A 19,984-nucleotide genomic window follows, 5' to 3' on the forward strand; every position below is an offset into this window, starting at 1 on the left:
TTGGAATGGCCTCCAAGAGTTAATCCCTGGTGCCATGGCAACAGACTGAACGCAATTAAAACCTACCTGAGGTTTTAGTGACCCAAAAGAAACCAAATTGGCTGCCAGATTTGAAGAAAGCCCTAAATGACATAGGCCCAAAATATCCATCCTCACAGACCATCTTGCATGCCAAGATCATCAGGGGGAGCTCTCTTGGTGCTCCCATAGCCTTCAGAAGTGTGGGGTGGCAGTGGCCCAGGAGAGGGCTTTCTCTGGGGCAGCCCATAAACTGTGAAACACCCTCCCCACAGAGCTGCATCTTCACTATACAACTTTTGCCGCGTGATTTTATATGTGTTGAAAGCCGCCCAGAGTGGCTGGGGCAATCCAGCCAGATGGGAGGGGGTATAATTAATGTTGTTGTTGTTGTTGTTGTTGTTAACACACCTCTTTACCCTGGCCCTTCGCCGTCAAGGTATTTTGTTCTGTGGGACCCGCCTCTTTTGCTGAATTTATACTGCCTTTGCTCTGGTTGAACTGAACTCTGCAATCCTATGATTCTATGACTACATCAGATAAAAGAATTGTGGTGAGAACTGGGGTGCAGTGCATTGTTTTGTTTATATTATATACTGTATATATTGTGGTTTTATGTTGTGAACCACCATGAGATCTATGGGTAGGTATACAAATTTAATAAATAATAATAATCGATATGATGAGCATCATGTATCGGCTTCCTTGGCGTGATAGCTGCCAGTTCTCAACTTCATGGCAATGAGTTCAATCCAGACTAATTACGCGATTCTTAGTTCCACTGAAATTAAAGGTAAAGGGACCCCTGACCATTAGGTCCAGTCGTGGCCGACTCTGGGGTTTTGACGCTCATCTCGATTTATGGGCTGAGGGAGCCGGCGTATAGCTTCCGGGTCATGTGGCCAGCATGACAAAGCCGCTTCTGGCGAACCAGAGCAGCGCACGGAAATGCCATTTACCTTCCCGCTGGAGAGGTACCTATTTATCTACTTGCACTTTGACATGCTTTTGAACTGCTAGGTTGGCAGGAGCAGGGACCGAGCAACGGGCGCTCACCCCGTTGCGGGGATTCGAACCACCAACCTTCTGATCGGCAAGTCCTAGGCTCTGTGGTTTAACCCATAGCACCTCCCACGTCCCTTCCACTGAAATTAGTGGTGCTTAAATTGTGACTAACTCGTTCCATGGGTGTTTTTGGGACCCATGCTCAATTAACAATGTGTGGATGCAACCCAAAGGTCAGGTCTTATGCTCATATTTCCCTTCTTCTTTAAAAATGGCATCATGCCCTTGAAAGGGCAAGCCGCCTCCTTCTTTGTCTTCACATATTCTGGCTACATGAACAAACCAACTTGAGTCTCTGAACATTTTGACTAAGGGTACTCTGTGGAATCTCACAATTCGATGCTAAGAAGCTTTGCTTCTTTAAACAAGATTAAAATTATCCCTATGTTTCAGCAATTAAACTTAAAAAGGAAGCTATAGCCTGCCTCTTCATAATCCAGTCTGTCTTGCTTTGCAAAGCTGTAGTCAATAATAGAATCAAATGGGATACATGGTGGGCCATTATAAACCCCAGATTACAGAGAAGACTCTGGGAGGCAACTTGACAAGCAAAGTCATGCTCCAAAGTCATCGATCAATGGAGACCTGCACAACTTGCAGAAGGCCATAAAACTGTGGCAAAGTTGACCCAGTATTTATGAACAGGTGCAGATGTCCTCAGGGTAATCGGATGGCCAGCTTACACAATGATCACAAGCAAGCACACCAGGCTTGTGGGGAAAGACCATAGCTTACAGGTACAGCATTTGCTTTCCATGCAGATGGTCCTAGGTTAAATCATTGGTATCGCCTGGTAGGGCTAGGATAAATCCTAGTCTAAAACCCTGAACAGTCCCTGACAGCTAGTGTAAGATAATATCAATCCAAGTTTTCAGACTTGACGGGGTGCACGTGACCCCATGGGGGAATTAAAACTGGTTCGGTGATGTGAAGCACGGGCTGGAGGAATGGTTGGCAAGCCTCTAGTGCAGCGGTTCTCAACCTGTGGGTCCCCAGATGTTGTTGGACTACAACTCCATCATCCCTGAGCTCTGGCCTTGCTAGCTAGGGGTGATGGGAGTTGTAGTTCAACAACATCTGGGGACCCACAGGTTGAGAAAGGCTGTTCTAGTGGGTTCTTTCAGCTCTAGGTAGTCTCGGTGGCGAAACCACGATTTCTGTGGTCTTGGGTGGCGGTTTTAGGCCTTGGGTGGAATCCTTTCGTCTATCAATTGAATAAGGGTTGTGTGAAGTGGTGACTCACCCCTCCTGCAGAGGCGTTACCAGGGTTCCCCATTAAAAGGGGAGTTGCGAGGGGAGTCACTGGCCAAACACTGAAAAGGCAGTCCCCTCAGGTGCACGGAAAGAGGGGCTAGCTGTGTAAACACACTTTTTGCAGTGCCACCCTTTGTTCCAATTAACCCTGCCATAACTCAGTGCCCCAGCACGGGGGACTGAGAGGGATACACACCCAGTGCCTAAGCCAAGGTTCCCTACATCTGAAATCGTTAATAAAGTTGTGGCCATTTTAATCCCAAAATACATTGTTGTGTGTAATCATTGCTCTCGGACTGACTCCCGGAGGGGCGGGGGTCTGCAACTGGGCACGCAATGTAAGAAAATACCTTGGTGAATAACATATTAAGGTGAATAACATATTAACATATTAACCAGACCTAACACGGACACTGGCACCAGAGCCTGCAATAAACCCAGATGCCAACTTTGCTGCCACATACACCCGGACAACACCATTACTGGCCCCAACAACATCACACATACCATCTCGGGACTATTTAATTGCTCATCGTCTAACATTGTGTATGCCATAAAATGCCAACAGTGTCCTTCAGCTCTCTATATTGGACAAACAGGCCAGACCTTACGCCAAAGAATAAACGGACATAAATCGGACATCAGGAATCACAAGACAGAGAAACCAGTAGGAGAACACTTCAATCTCCCAGGACATTCTATACAAGATCTCAAAGTGGCTGTTTTACTACAAAGGAATTTCAGAAATAGACTGGAAAGAGAAGCTGCTGAATTACAACTTATCACCAAACTTAAAACCATGGAGAAACCTGGTCTGAACAAAGACCTTGGATTCTTATCTCATTATACATGACAAAGCCATTTTTCACCTTTTCACCCCTTGCTTTTTCCTGTAAGACCTATTGCAGTCGTTAAGAGTCGTCAACAGGCTCATCACAGCTATCTGCCAATCACCCATTCCCACCACCCTTCTGAGTAATACCCCTCCCCACCTTCTCACTATATAGAAGGGTCTGGAAACTTCTGTTTCAGTGTATCTGAAGAAGTGTGCATGCACACGAAAGCTCATACCAAGAACTGACTTAGTTGGTCTTTAAGGTGCTACTGGAAGGAATTTGTTTTGTTTTGACTATGGCAGACCAACACGGCTACCTATCTGTAACTGGAACATATTAAGGGTGGAGGATGGAGTTTCATGTGGTTGTGGTAAGGGTTAACTCCCTCCTCATGTGCCGTTGCCACAATCCTGATTGCCCCCTCTCCATGGCTGCTGGTTAAACTTAGAAAATTAGACACCTTTAATTTTGACTGTGCAATGTAAGTCACAAGGTCATTTGGTTCCATGTCAAGGAGGAAGCCACAGCGCTCTCCCTGCAATGTTTTCCTCCAAAAGTGGGTTGGAAGTTTGTTTGCTCCTCCCAAAAGTGACTGCAAGGAGAAGGGGAATTCTTAGGCATGTCATCAGAAAACTGCACGTGGCAGAGATCCATTTGCCTTATCTGATGGCCGGATAGATGGCTGCTTAACGATACTGCGAGTGTGAGATAGCGAAAGCAGAAGCACTGAGATGAGATATATGCATATCGAATCAGACCCTGCTGATGAAACATCTCCAGTACCTCAGCTCGCTCTGGCGGCATAGCTAAGCGGCTTCCTCAATTTATCCCAAGGCGTTTCAGAAATCAATTTATGGGCCTCTGCACAGACACGATGCCATGAAAAGCAACAACCTCCTTTGTCTTCTGAAAGAGGTGCTTCAGAAACTCTGAATTTTCACCCAAATCCGCCAGTGTGGGAGCTTCAAACTCCAGTTTTTTTCCCCCTGTGAAGCAGAGATCATTTCTGCCAGAATCCCAGAAACACCCCTAACCAATGATACTAATAATCATCAGGTTGCTTGAGGGTATTCAAAGCAAGGGAAGAACTGTAGCTCAGTAGTAGAGCACCTGATTGCCATGCAAAGGTCTCAGTTTTAAATCCCTGGCTTCTGCAAGCAGAGCTGGGTAAGATTCCTGTCTGAAACCCTGGTTACAGACAGTTCTGAGCGACGTAGACCATTGGCCTGGTTCAATATCCTATGTTCCTAAGTAAAGCAATTCTTCTTACTCTTTCATTAACCTTGTGTTAGGGCTGCCCAGAATAGTCTTTAATGGTGAACTTCACTTTGAAATTAGCACATTTGGCAGAGCCGAACAAATTACCCAAATCAGCACTCACCTTACTGAACATTTGCCCATTTACAAGGTGGTTCAGTGCCACTCATTATTATTTTTTACTTCTCTTCACTGTTTTCTTTCCCTGGCCCCTTCCAATCACTCTGTCTGTGAAAGGTTTTCAACTTGCCCAGGCAGAATGATCTCCCCTCTCCTCCCCTCAGACGTTGTTGGGGGGGAGGGGCGTCCTCCTGACCCTTGCCAGAGCCAATTTCAGGGGGGCACAAGGGGAGGAAAGGGGAGACAGCCCTGTTGTGCAAGTGGAAGTCCTTCTGCAGGGTTTCTGCTGACAGTGCTGTTTAATTGAATTCCACCCAAAGTCCCTAAAGGTAAAGGTAAAGGGACCCCTGACCATTAGGTCCAGTCGTGACCGACTCTGGGGTTGCGGCGCTCATCTCGCTTTATTGGCCGAGGGAGCCGGTGTACAGCTTCTGGGTCACGTGGCCAGCATGACTAAGCCACTTCTGGTGAACCAGAGCAGCGCATGGAAATGCTGTTTACCTTCCCACCGGAGCGGTACCTATTTATCTACTTGCACTTTGATGTGCTTTCAAACTGCTAGGTTGGCAGGAGCAGGGACCGAGCAACGGGAGCTCACCCCGTCGCGGGGATTCGAACCACCGACCTTCTGATCGGCAAGTCCTAGGCTCTGTGGTTTAACCCACAGCACCACCTGCATCCCTACCCAAAGTCCCTAAGTGTCCTGCAAAATTCAAGAGTTTGAGGCATAACACAAAATCAAAAAAGGAGCAACCCGTTACAATGAAGACTGTGCAATCACCCATAAAACAGGCTTAAGAAGCAACAGCAGCGAGTGGTTCTGTCACCCCCACCCTGCTAATAATTGACCTTGCAATCAGGCTTCCTAATCCAGTTTCCCGTGTAATATTATTATTATTTATTTACATGCCACCTGTCTCAGTGGGTTGCCCCAGCCACTCTGGGTGGCTCCCAAAAAAACATTAAAAACACAACAAAACACCAGCCATTAAACACTTCCCTGTACAGGGAATGCCTTCAGGTGTCTTTAAAAGTCAAATAGTTCTTTATCTCCTTGACATCTGATGGGAGGGCGTTCCACAGGGCAGGTGCCACCACCGAGAAGGCCCTCTGCCTGTAACTTCACTTCTTGCAGTGAGGGAACCGCCAGAAGGCCCTCAGAGCTGGAACCAAGTGTCCAGGCTGAACTATGGGGCTAGGGATGCTCCTTCAAGTATACAGGGCCAAGGCCATTCAGGGCTTTGAAGGTCAGCACCAACACTTTGAATTGTGCTCGGAAATGTGATGGGAGCCATAGACTTTACCTTGTCTTCCGGGTCAGCTGGATATCCCTGAAAAGAGTGTAAGTGTGGATTCCTAGGAAGATGTAGGGTTCCATAGCAACTCCTTTGATGGAGGCGTACTCCTTTTCCATCAGTCCAAACACCTCCATCATATCATAACCTGGAGAAAACAGAGAACCAGGAATATAGTGGAATGCCTTGTTTATACTAAAAGCAGCAATCGCCACAAAGAAGAAGAAGAAGAGTTTGGATTTGATATCCCGCCTTTCACTCCCCTTAAGGAGTCTCAAAGCGGCTAACATTCTCCTTTCCCTTCCTCCCCCACAACAAACACTCTGTGAGGTGAGTGGGGCTGAGAGACTTCAGAGAAGTGTGACTAGCCCAAGGTCACCAGCAGCTGCATGTGGAGGAGCGGAGATGCGAACCCGGTTCCCCAGATTACGAGACTACCACTCTTAACCACTACACCACACTGGCTCTCAAAGGAGGGGAGGAGCGAGGGGCTAGAGATCTGGTCCACAGCAAATGTAGGTTTTGAAACCAGAGCTCCCAGATCCAACCCCAGTTCTTAGAATATGGGACTCTATCAGCTCTTGAACAAGGTGGATTGTCCCAATGGTTGTGTATGTGTGACGTTTGGGTGAACCAGCCATAAAGATTTGCCCGGTCGCTCCCAAATAGCATCAGCTTGCACACTGCAACGAACAGGCAAGCAAAATCCTGGCAGAAAATTAAACTGCTCTTTTCCCATTTTCATGTCTCTCCCCACACACTTTAAACTGCTAAGTGAGGGTTGACCTGAGTTGCATGGCAAATACATATTTTCCCACAAAAAAGAGAAGGGGGGGACCTCATCCCCCGGCCCTTGGAGCTTCCTCCCTCTTCGCCGACTTCTCATTAAAGCTCTGTGAGTCACTTTCTAAAGTCTTTAATGCAAGCAGGCTTTGCAATCAGCAATTCCCTCCCTCCCCCCTCCCCAACCCATTCGCTTATCTGAATTTATGGAAAGCTGAGGCCAGGGTGCGGGCAGGAGGAAGGAACAAGTGGAAAGGAGATAATTATATAAATAGTAAAGGGGACGCATAAAAAGAAGGGAAGGAGGGCTTTTAATCGATATCCTGCCTCAACCAGGTTCATCTCCCCATAACCCAGTTCTAAGTTTTATCTATCAAGATGGCAGTATGTTGTATGGGGATTAAAATTTGCAAAAGACCCCGGCGTTGAAATCTTCTCATCTCAATTAAAGTTTGCACTAAATGTTAATAATGTTATCAAGGGAAAGTTGGAGCCACAGCTGTAGACCATATATAGCTATATGCGGTTGGTATCAAGAGGAATAGGTCAAAGGAGCGCAGCTGAGGCACTAAGCAATTCTGTTTGTGAAATCCTTTCAATTGCAGAGGAATATTTGTAAAAGAAACATTCCCTTAGATTTGTCTGGCGGGATCACATACTCAGTAATAGGCGTTAGTGCAAAGGCTGAGCCAAACATTTTCAAGCAAACGTTTTTGAAGCCATCAGGACAGGGCGGGACAACAGATGGCAAAATATTTCCAGAAATAACCCCCCACCACACAAGGGTATCCTTTTCCATTCTAGTTTGCTGCTCTTTGTAGCTCCCAATTAGTTGCAGTTTGCAAAACAGCACTTATTCTCCCTAATAACGGCAACGTCATCACACAACCAATCAGTTTGGGCTACAGAATGATGTCACAGCAGGCAGATAAAGCCAATGCGGAGCAAGGGCAACTCGCTCTCTTTCCCTCTAGCTAAATCTGCCTGCACAAATCAGCACCCAAATGGGGAGCGACAATAGTGCCGAAAACCTGAGCCCTATCTCTGAGTCCTCCGTGGAAATACGGTGGTCCAGTAGTAGCCGTGTGAGGGGAAGAGCGGTCCTGCCCCCTCCATTTTGTCACTGCCAGCCCCAGTATGTTGGAGGAGAAAGTATTTGTTGCATGCCGCCCCAGTATGAAGCGAGGAGCTAATTCCATGTGTTTAGATTTCTCCACTGCATGGGCATCAGAGAGTGAGGTCAGCATAGAACATGGTGACTAGGCAAGGATAGTGTCATGAACACTTCTGCCCAAGGTATAAGAGCATGATATGAGTTAAGAAGCAGCCAACAAGAGAGAGACTCGCATTCTTCCCAGGCAGCTGCAAACAGTCCTATCTCAACTCCCCCTCGCTTTGAGAATGACAGGAATGCAGAGAGTGTGAGAAACCAACTCTCTCAGGAAACACAGGCAGTTTTGGAAGGCAGGAGGGAGAGCAGTTCCTCACCTGAAGGGGAGTTTAGTTTGCCCAAGGAGCAGACATATGGGAAAGGTCTTAGATAGAAAACAAAGCCAGAAACAGAAGAGTCATAGGTTCAGGATATTCTGCCAGAGCCGGAAGCACTCCTCAGAAGGGTCAACTGATTCATAAGCATCGGATGTACAGTTAGGCGTCCGAGGCTCATTGTTTGTATTGCAATAAATCTCCCAACTAATTACGACTTGTGTGCTGTGTTATCAAGACAGAAGTCTGGGCTCCTGACAGATAGCAAGCCTGGCCCTGCTCTTCCACTCATGCTGCTAGGGCTTGGGTGTAGCCTCCAGCTATTAAAAGTAGGGTTGATGCCACCCTGAATAGGCCACCTGCAAAGTCCTGCCTTGGTGGTGGGAGCAAACCCACCGCTTCCCTGAGGATGGTGCAGAACTCAGGCCACTGGCCAACAGTGCAGAACCCCAATTCTAAGGCTTAACCAAAGGCCACCTCACTGTCTATTATAGAGAATTCCAATCAGGTTGTAAGCTTGTGGGCAGGGCCTAATGTCCCTCAGTGGCTATTAACCAGAAAGTTGGTGGTTTGAGCCCACCCAGGGATGGCTGTGGATAGGACCCCTGCATTGCAGGGGGTTGAATTATGTTTCCAGCACCCCCTTGTATCTGTTATATAGCACCAAGATCTTTTGAGACATTGCATAACCAAGAAAGGAGGGCTCTCTCTCTTTTTTTGCAAAAACAAGGAAGAAGCTGGCAGCCTACCTTGCAGAGAACCTTCCATGGAGTCCAGGACAGGGCAGTCTTCAGAATGACATGGAACAGGTGGGAAGGAAGAGACATGAAAGGAAGCATGGATATATTAGTTACCTGAGGGAGAACAACACAAAAGGCTCTGGAGCCTGTTGAATCAGCACATTAGTTCCAGCATGCTATTCTCACAATGGCCAACCAGATGATGATCAAAAGTTTGCAAGCAGGACCTGAGCAGAAGAGCATCCTCTCCTTTTGTGGTTTCCAGCAACTAGTATTTGGAATCATTACTGCCCTGAACTGTGGAGGTGGAGTGTAGCCACTATCATGGCCAGCAGTCATTGATAATCTTCTCTTCCACCCATTTGCCTAATCTCCTTTTTAAAGCCATCCAAGTTGGTTGCTCCCCCCGTTTCTTGTGGGAGTGAGTTCTGCAGTTTCATTACATGCTGCATGGAGAAGTCCTTTCCTTTCTCTACCCCAAAACTTACAGCATCCGTCTTCATTGGATGAATAATTTCACACATTTCAAAGGGCCAACCTGGCTTTGAATGTGCATATATTCAAACCTGCTTTACAGTGATTGGGACCTATAGCCCAGCCTTACCCAACTTTTAGAAAACATTTAAAGGCAGCTCAGTTTAGGGAAGTTTTTAATGTTTGATGTTTTATTGTATTTTTAATATTTTGTTGGAAGCCAGCCAGAGTAGCTGGGGAAACCCAGCCAGATGGGTGGGGTATAAATAATAATATATCATCATCATCATCATCATCATCATCATCATCATCATCATCATCATCATTATTACTTCCTGCCTTCCAGATGTTGATGGACTCTATCTGCCATCTCTACCCACGAATATTGTCAGAAGGAATAACAACAACAGTCAGAAGGAACCAGTCTGCGGATGGCTGATGCAGCCTAATATGGTCTACTCTGACTGGCAGAGGCTCTCCAGCAGGTGTGGAGCCCAGCAAATGAAAGGTAAAACTTGCATACGATGCTCTGCCCACAGGCATGTGGACCTCAGAAGGTTGCTCAGAGAGGAATGTGGCCTTTGTCGGGATCTCCGCTCGACCAAGCTGATAAAGCTCATCTTCCTCTGAGTCCTTCGGAATCACCCTCCCGATGAATAATTAACGACCTGAGCCTTTGATGAGGCCTCAGGCACATTCCAGTTCAGCAGATTTTCCAGCACAGGGAAGTGATGAGATTTATGGCTACATCGCTATGCTTTATTTCTTACTACACAGGCAGCAAAGAAATATACATCCTCTCTCTATGAAAAAAGGAACAAAGGAACAAAGGAAACAGGAAACCAGTATGTCACATCCGTCTCTAGTCTCCCGTGAGACTTCCAATAGCCTGGACTGTCTCTGGAATGTAAACAGAGCCTTGTGACTCCAAACAGCTGATCAGTGGCAAACAGAAACTAACAGCCTTCAGACAGAAAGCAAGGCCCCAACCCTGCTGTAAAGGGTGAGATAGCTTTTTGTTGTTGATTGTGTTGCTCTGTGGCCTCGATGTCCAATATCCTAGTCTTCAAACTGGGGGCCAATCCACCATGCATTGTTTTATTTTTTTTAAAAAAAATGTTATTAAATAGAACATTTGAATGGGACAAACAGGTTTGGAAATGCCTGCATCATTCAAGTCCACTCCTCACTTTGCTAGGGACGGCTGCAAAATTGTCTTGACTTCCAGCTGCCTTGGAGAATGGCGATTTCTAATCCTTATTATCCCATGCCTGCTGTTCTCCCCGCCACGAGGGTGCCTTCATTTCCCCTCCCCCTTGCTTGTCAAAACCTTTTCATTTTTACGAAAGGTGAATTACTGCAATCACAGTAAAATGTTGCACTCCATTCCAGCCATGCAAGTTGGGGGTTTTTCGTTTCATTTCTTATTTAATTCCTGCTGCCGTTTTCTGTTTTTCCAGACCGAATTCTGTAAAGTGCAGCTTTCACCTTGCAGTTGTTTACCCATACAGACTAAAACGGCTGCCATAAGAATGAATTCAGGAGTAAGTGGGCCATCGCATTATATTAATTGTACATGTTGAAAAGGAGTGAGCGCTTTTCTCCTTTTGATGCCCATTCAGCCAGCTGCCTTTCGGAAGGCAAAGTGAGTTGTTTTGCAGAAAATAATACAAACACTTTGGCATACGTCTGCAGTTCACCTTTTACAGGAAATCCCCTGCTAAATCCTCTCTCATCCTTTGAGCCAAGGAATCAAAAACTGGGAGCCGCAGCTCATACAAATCAGAGATAAGAGAGGAAGAATCAAAGGCTCTTTGGTGAAGAGTTAGAAAGTGCTCTCCATCTAAATGGGTTGAGTGGAAAAAAAGACGCCTTCAGAAAGAACTAAGCGCCGCAGTTATTTGCTTCTGTAACAGTCCCAGACAAAGGGGGCAAGCTGGAAGCCGAGGAAATGGAGCTTTCACTCATTTGATGGTGGAATGAGAGGTGCCCCTGAAAAGCAAGGACACTCGAGAGGGTGTCGCGTTTTGTGATTGTCTTTCTGAGCATCTGCTTAGGGCATATGATCATTATTACGAAAAGTCTTTCTTACTTAAATAGCACCATCAATCAATGTATCTAGAACATGGGTAGGCAAACTAAGGACCGAGGGTCGGATCAGGCCCAATCGCCTTCTCAATCCGGCCCGCGGATGGTCCAGGAATCAGCATGTTTTTACATGAGCAGAATGTGCCCTTTTATTTAAAATGCATCTCTGGGTTATTTGTGGGGCATAGGAATTCGTTCATTATTATTTTTTAAATATAGTCTGCCCCCCCCCAAGTTCTGAGGGACAGTGGACCGCCCCCCACCCCTGCTGAAAAAGTTTGCTGACCCTTGATCTTTTAGTTTTATAGAAAAGGTGTGTGCATGCACACGAAAGCTCATACCAATAACAAACTTAGTTGGTCTCTAAGGTGCTACTGGAAGGAATTTTTTATAGAAGAGGAGCATTGGAATATAGGAATATTGTCTACACCAGGCAAGTCCAACTTCAAGTAGGCTGTGATCTACGATCCAATATAACAGGCACGTCCAACAGGTAGATCGTGATCTACCAGTAGATCACTGGACGTTTGTGGTAGATCAGTGGTAGATCATGGCTCCCCCCAAACAAGCGCAACATTTTTGCCCTGCACCCCCCAAAAACGGGGCTTACCTCCTCCCTAAAAAAAAGCTCAACAAATTTTACCTGAACCCAAAAAAAGGGGGTAGATCACTGCCCCAGTTTTTAACTCTGTGAGTAAATTGCAGTCTCTTGGGAGTTGGCCACCTGTGCAGTATAAAAACTGGCAGTGATCTACCACCCAGGGATGGGTCCAGGGTGGGTGACAGGGATCGGTTCAGGGTGGGCGAGCGCTGGCTGCTTCCCCCAAGGGGGGCAGAGAATGGGTCAGGGTGGGAGGCAGGAATGGGTGCTTCTCCCCAGGGGGCAGGCACCGGCTGCTTCCTCTAACATGGCAGGGATGGGTACAGGGTGGACGGGCACACGCCGACAGGGCAGGGGTGGAGTCAAGACAGTCCCTCCCTCAAGAAGAGCTCAGGACAAGATGGTGGCTGCTCAGGCACATCTCCAGAGGAGGGTGAGTTGTGACCAGAATTCATCCCAGAATCGGCAGGTTGATCGCGATCTACACTGACTGGCAGCAGCTGCCCACAGTTTCAGGCAGGGATCTTTCCCTGGTCTACGTGGAGGTACTGGGCATTGCATCGCATCATTTCATCCGTGCAAGTGTTTCAGCTTTCTGGGCAGAACAATTTCCCCCCTACTCCTCCTGCCATCTATGGGTTCTGGGAGATCTCCCAAGCCAATCTGAGGAGGTGTGGACATGATGGAGAAGTCTGTGAAGATGGGTTTGGCATGTACCTGCCTGCTGCCCAAGGAATCTAAATCCGAGGAGCGTCAAAACCAAAACCCACAACCCACCCTTTCCATGACATTGCTTGGCCCCAATTTGCTGCTGCATTCCATTTCCATTCTTCGCTGCAGTTCCCTGATAAACACCCAACCGAAACCTTTGCAGTCTCCTAAAGAGTTGCAAAAACCCTTCCCCACTACATTTGTATTTTACAATTTATTCCTTGGCAGATTATTGTTGTTGTGGTTTTTTTATAAAAAAATAAATAAATAGCCCTGTTTGCTCAACCCTTCTACAAATCCTCTTGCTATTGTGTTTTATAGCCAGTCATTTGAGGAGACACCTGTGACAAACTCACTTACATTAATAACACAATTTACAGAGGAGTTGAATTAATTGAAAGGATTTCTGAAGCACATTCATAGCTTCCCTATTCTGCCAAGGGCACAGAAATAAATATCCTCTCGCTGAATAATGCCAGACATTTGTTGAAAATAACTCTACACCTTGTGAATTTGCATTTGTTTCACCTTGGATATCCATTTGGGAGAGAAGGAGGGAGGGACCCATTTGTGGCTTAAAGAGCTCCAGGAAAATTGTGCGAATGATGCCAGGAAAGGGATGAGGGACTAGAAAGAATATGAAAATCCAGCAATCGTCAAAACATTGATACTGGATTTTGAAGGTACCCTTCCATCTCCTGTCAAAGTCGCTTGATGTCTGTACCAAACAAAAATAAAACTAGAAAGGCACCAAAAAAAGAGGGGAAATCATCACGACACAGGTAAAACGGGTAAAGTAGCAAAAATAAATTGCCTTACCTTCAGCTTTGAAAGGGTAAGGTCCTCTTATTGTGGGGAGTCTGGCCAAAAGAGAAGCTACGGGAAAGATAAGAATAGGATGGGGAAGCTCAGGCCTAGGTAAATGTGGCCCTCTGTGCAATTTGCTCTACAGTAGTACCTCGCAAGACGAATGCCTCGCAAGACGAAAGAGTTTTCCGTTTTCTGAGTCGTTCCGCAAGACAAATTTCCCTATGGGCTTGCTTCGCAAGACAAAACGTCTTGTGAGTTCTTGCGAGTTTGTTTCCTCTTTCTTAAAGCCGCTAAGCCGTTAATAGCTGCTAAGCCACTAAGCCGCTAATAGCCGTGCTTCGCAAGACGAAAAAACCACAAGACGAAGAGACTTGCGGAACGGATTAATTTCGTCTTGCGAGGCACCACTGTACTTGGGGCTACCTTTGAAGGTGACCCAGAAACTACAACTAAACCAGAATGCGGCAGCTAGACTGGTGACTGAGAGTGGCTGCTGGGACCATATAACACCAGTCCTGAAAGACCTACATTGGCTCTCAGTACGTTTCTGAACACAATTCAAAGTGTTAGTGCTGACCTTTAAAGCCCTAAATGGCCTCAGCTCAGTATATCTGAAGGAACATCTCCACCCCAACGTTCAGCCTGGACACTGAGGTCCAGCGCCAATGGCCTTCTGCTGGTTCCCTCCCTGCGAGAAGTGAGGTTACAGGGAACCAGGCACAGGGCCTTCTCGGTAGTGGCACCCCCCTGTGGAACACCCTCCCACCATATGTCAAGGAAATAAACAATTATCTGACTTTTAGAAGACATCTGAAGGCAGCCCTGTTTAGGAAGGCTTTTAATGTTTGAAGTTTTATAGTGTTTTTAATATTCTATTGGGAGCTGCACAGAGTGGTTGGGGAAAGCCAGCCAGATGGGGGGGGGGTATATACAGTGGCACCTCTGGTTGTGAACAGGATCCGTTCCAGAGCCCCGTTCGCAACATGAGCAGAATGCACCCCGTGTCTGCACGTGCGCGGGTCATGATTTTTGAGCGTCTGCGCATGCACGAGCAGTGAAACCCAGAAGTAACCCTTTCCAGTACTTCCGGGTCACTGCAGGACGCAACCTGAAAACGCTCAACCTGAAGCAAACGCAACATGAGGTATGTCTGTATAATAAATTATTATTATTATTATTATTATTATTATTATTATTATTATTTCTGTCTTGTCCTCAGAAATCTCCACAGGCCACACCCCCTCTCTCCAGGCCACGCCCCTCACCAGTCCTCCTTTAGGAGGATAAAAGTCAAAGGACAAATTTGCATTTGTTGGTCTGCCCGCTTTTGCACCCATTACTGGCATGTGCCGAGTGCGGAGCCCAGCACATTGCGGCTTCGTCTCTCACACTCAGGAGGAGCAAGCCATTGAACGGCACTTGGCTTCCTCAGTCCACTCAGCATCGCCCCCTGCCAGCAAACGTAGACCTCTCCGCTCCCATAGTTCAGCCACGCACTGGGGGAGCACAGAGGAGGGATTATTTTGTCAGCTGGGGAAGGGATGCCCTGTGGGGAAAAGAGCGTGCCGTACCTGTAGTCCCAGAGGCCCGCACTGCAGCTGGGGCCCCCATAACAACAGCCCTGCAAAGCCTTCCGAAACCTAGGGCTGAGCCCACTGTTTTGCCTACCTGTCTGGCCTATGGTTGATACAGGGTCACTTTCTCCTGTGAGATAGACTGCGGAAACCGTCACCATGTACAATCGATTAGGAAGCAGTGAGTGGAGAGTGATTGACCTGCTCCTCCCAGAAACTGTTATCTGTGGAAAGCAGAAGCTGCAATTTTTGCAACCCTAACAAAATACTCCATTTCGGGTGATTCAAAAGTCAATGCAAGAAAACATCCTTCGTGCAATTTTTATTTTTTTTCATCCAGCAAATTAGTCAGTGATTGGACCCAAGGCCAACAAAATATATGTATCGTTGCAGCAGGACATTTATTTATACGATGAAGAACTTTTTTAAAAAAATTAAAATCTCTACCCTATCTGCTGTTATTTCCCTCACCAGTTTTCAGAGGAGCTCAGGACGGTGCGTAACCCTGTCGCACAACAATCCTGAGAGGGAGTTGAAGCTGAGAAAGAATGGAAGACACAAAGTCACCCAGCGATCATCATAATTTAGCATAATTAGCTACTCTATCCAAGCTGAGCTGGCATAGCATAGCACTTAGGAAGCCAGACTAGGAATGAGGGGACCCAGGTCCAAACTGTTAGAATTCCTGCTCCATTGATATATAGATGGCATATAACACCAGAGAAATTAAATAAGATGTACAAGACTGGAAATAAGGCCTGCTGGAAATGCAAAACAAAAGAAGGCAATTTTATACATATGTGGTGGACATGTGAGGAAATAAAAAAAATTTGGGATACGATATATAATGAGTTAAAAAAAATATTTAGATATACGTTCCCTAAAAAACCAGAGGCCTTCTTATTAGGTATTATTGGGGAGGAAATTAGGAAGGAAGATAGAACTTTATTCCAATATTCAACAGCAGCGGCCAGAATGTTAATTGCCCAAAATTGGAAAAGCAAAAATATACCAACGGTGAGGGAGTGGCAAACTAAACTATATGACTTTGTCGAATTGGCAAAAATGACGCAGAGAATCAAAAACCAAAAGAGTACAAAGTTGAATAATGACTGGATTAAATTCATGGCATATATAGAAGGTAATTATAGAAACCTACCAACTATAGCAGGTTTGTTATAAAACTTCCGATGTATAAACTAATAACCAATATCAGCGGTAAAACGAAACTTTTAAAATGAGGAATCCGAAATCAGGCGGGAAGGAAGTCAGATAGTATGTGTTATGTATTGGTTTAACTTTTATTTCACTTTTCTGACCTGTCCCCCCCTTTTTTTTCTTTGTGTTGGTGTATCTTTACCTTTTTTTTATTTAATGTTTATGTGTTATTTTTTTCTGTGTATGTGATGAATGAAACTTAATAAAAAGAGTTAATAATAAAAAAAAAGAATTCCTGCTCCATGATTGCAGTCATAGGATAGTTGTCTATCACATGACAGTGTATGTTTTGACTCCACAGAGTGGGAAGTGATGAAGACAGGATATTTGTGTTACTGTGTTCCGTGAAGTGGGACTATTGTCCTTTGTTCTTTTTCTCTTTGCTGTCTGATGCTAGAGAGAGAGTTGCAGTGCTCCTTGTGTGTTTATATGTAGATAAAGTAGATTAGCCAAAATGCTGAGTTGCTGAGGTCTGTCACGCATGAAGCGCAAACTCTGTGGATCCCTAAGTGTGCCGGTGTCTGTTGGCATCGGTCGCTGTGATGTTCATGCTGAAGAAAGCTTTTGAAGCTCCTGAATGATCGCCCAGGAGGGAGAGAACATGTCAGTTGGGCATGTGTCTCTGCCAGGGTCCTACTCGAGTGTAGGCTGATCTCCTGACACAAATGTCCTCTCAGCCATGAAACTTTCTGAGTGACTTTGGATCAGCCACAACCTCTCACTTAAATTCATCTTATAGGGTTGGTTGTGAGGAGAAAATGGGTTTTTCCTCACCTATTTCTTTCCTCACAGCAACCCTATAAGATGAATTAAAGTGAGTGGAAGCAAAATCTTTCTATGACTCTTCTTGGGCTTTCGGCTCTGAAACTTAACATATTTGGTTTCTTTGTTTTCAATAAAAAAAATATTTTCCAAAATAATAACATTTTAAAATTATGTCATCTTTGCATGCTATTCACTGCTGAATTGCTTGTGCATTTAAGCATAGGCAACTCTGAGTCTTGTGTGGCTGTGGGTCACATCAATCAAGTAAGGAAGTGTCCTCCAAAAAAACTTACCGTTTCCTGGTGCTTGGTTCCACTCTCGGGAGCATAGCTGAGTCTGTAGTGCTGCACAGCGCCCTCTGGAGGATCCCAGTGGACCTGGAAGCTGCTGGGTGTTTCTGAGTCCACAAAGAGGTTGCTGGGTGGATTCTTGGCAGCTGTGTGAAAAGAAAAGTTGCTGCCATGTTTAATTTCTTTTTAGTCCACTGTCGATTTCAATGGACTTCTGAATGTTTTAAATTACTTGTTTTTAACCGTTTTTCGTTGGTGATTTTAATGTTTCTTGTAAACCACGTTGCCGTTTTATTAAGGACACCTGGACAGTTAAGTCCAGTCAAAGATGGGTTTGCGGCACTCATCTTCATTTTCAGGCCAAGGGAGCCGACGTTTGTCCACAAACAGCTTTCCAGGTTATGTGGCCAGCATGACTAAACCACTTCTGGTGCAACGGAACACTGTGACGAGTGCCAAAGTGCACAGAAATGCCGTTTACCTTTCCGCCAGAGCAGTACCTGTTTATCTACTTGCACTGGTGTGCTTTCAAACTGCTAGGTTGGCAGGAGCAGGGACCGAGCAACGGGAGCTCACCCTATCATGGGGATTCAGACCACCAACATATTATTACAATCAAGCGGTATATAAATTTTGCTAAAATAAAAGCATGGCTAGCTCTTTTACACTCTTTAACACTCAATTGTCAGTTCAAATTTCTCTCAAACGTCTCTCAAATTTTTCCTCTGGTGCCTAAAGGGTGTCACTTTCCAAAGGCAGGAGGTGATATTCTCCAGCCATCAAGGCACATTACCATGATTATGATAAACTGCAAGAGAACTTCTCCACCAATCATTTCTGATTGTGAGTAAAGGATGATCAATTAGCATCAGTTCCACTTTGCTGCATAGCCTTGTCTGAGACATTATTCCTTTTTTAAAAAAATTTTTTTGCCTGGTCTTTGGATTCTGCAGAAGATTGTAGTGTTGTCATCCAGACTCATGACTTCGGGGGGGGGGGGTTGGGGGGGCAAATCTGGCCTAACTGGATGAAGCTGTCGGCAAAGGCTTCCGTAGTGCCTCACTATGCCCAAAAGTTGCTTGCTGTGTAGCTCATTAGAGAACTGTTTGCTTTTCAGCTGCCAGAAAGAAGAGAGAACATCGCAAATTGAGACAGGGGGTTCGGAGGGGGGAGACGCAAAAGTTACCTCTGAGGCTGGGAGTACAGGAGAGAACAAGATCTTTGAGGAGCTTGATTGTTTAGGTGAATGAAGGAAAGCTTCAGCAGAGTCTCTCTGAAAAGGAACTGCTAAGATGAGACGGGAGTCCCAAAAGACGAGTGCAAAACTGTACAGAGTTTGTCCTAAGGCGGCATGTATATTTGATCAAAGACAAAGGAGAGAAGCTTAGTAAACAACATGGGGTTCTGTGCAGCCGCGCCAGCCTCTTGAGCAAAGGAAGAAGAGCCAGCCCTCTTATCTTGTTTTACATTCCGGTGCCTACTTTCTAGAAAAGGAGTGCTGGAGTTCAAATGGGGTAAATGCACCCAGAGCACATTATGTCCTGACCCTGGACCAGAATTCCTCAAAAAAGAGAGTCCTCCATCAATTTCAGCTCCTTGGAGAAGATGGAACCATATTCTGGTCCATCCTGCAGGGGTCCACAGATACCAGAGCATGTCTCTCTTGTCCTGAACCCCGAGGAGATACCTCCTGCTATTGGAATCTGATGGTTAATCCATAGTCTCCTTGGGGAATCAAGAGAGTCCCCAAGGAGAGATCTCCACAGGTGGAAGCCCCATTACCTCAAAGGAGCCAACAGCTGCAATGGCCCTTTTAACTGGCCAGGACTCAAGCTTCAGAGGGTGGAGCCTCCTGTCAATCACTACCTAGCCCTCAAATAGTTGCAGCAGTTCAGCACCTTCCTGGTGCATCTTGGACGCTTGGCCTTAACTGCAGGAGCATCATTTGTGGTCATGAAGCCATCCTTTGATCTCTCTCCAAGGTGCTGACTTTGGCCTGGCTCCTCGTGATTTCAGGCTGAATAAGAATTTTGAATGTTCCAAATCTGGAGTTAAATTTGGAAGTTATCTTGATTAAACCAGGACTTTGGATGATTAGAAAATGGGACAGTGGAAACCAGAGGAACAGAATTGGGAGAATTTGTTTCTCCCTAACAGCACTGGGTTGCATTCAACACAGCACTAAGTAGATTTCTCCATCAGTGGTGGGTTTTCTCCTTCTGAAATGGAACCGTGCCCACTTCTCCTACCCTTGCATGACCCCTAAATCTGTTCTGGGTTTTCCCCCAAACTCTTCAGAGTGGATTTGGTGATGGTACTGGGTTTGCATGGTGAGAAATCCCTTTGCTCTAGTGCTATTCCTTGCAGTAATGCAAAAATATACGTGAATACCATCCTTTTTCTTGAGCTATGAGAAATACGTATAGTAATTCCAGTGAGTTGCTAGAGGGTGCATCAAAGTTGGCTCCATAACCAGTTGTATCTTTGAGCTCTCTATGGCAAAGGCTGTTGTTGTTGTTTTTGTTGTTCTAGCACCCCAGTTGAGAAATCCCTTCTCAGAATTTTACGACGCAGTTCTCTGACCAAGAAACGTGTATAAA

At 45.8% G+C, this 19,984-nt stretch overlaps 1 protein-coding gene across 1 annotated transcript in view; it reads right to left on the reverse strand.

The window, feature by feature from the left end:
• Positions 1 to 19,984, reverse strand: part of COL20A1 (collagen type XX alpha 1 chain) — a 147,952-nt gene that overhangs the window by 58,441 nt on the left and 69,527 nt on the right. The window contains exons 19-23 of the mRNA XM_081867488.1: positions 17,388 to 17,530; positions 15,206 to 15,335; positions 13,547 to 13,603; positions 8,863 to 8,901; positions 5,855 to 5,993 (exon numbers count right to left, since the gene is read on the reverse strand). Coding sequence (XP_081723614.1) covers positions 5,855 to 5,993; positions 8,863 to 8,901; positions 13,547 to 13,603; positions 15,206 to 15,335; positions 17,388 to 17,530 — 508 coding nt within the window. The remainder of the gene's footprint in view (positions 1 to 5,854; positions 5,994 to 8,862; positions 8,902 to 13,546; positions 13,604 to 15,205; positions 15,336 to 17,387; positions 17,531 to 19,984) is intronic.

This window comes from Podarcis erhardii (assembly GCF_964252035.2).
Source record: "Podarcis erhardii genome assembly, chromosome: 6".
In the NCBI taxonomy this organism is placed as follows: Eukaryota; Metazoa; Chordata; class Lepidosauria; order Squamata; family Lacertidae; genus Podarcis; species Podarcis erhardii.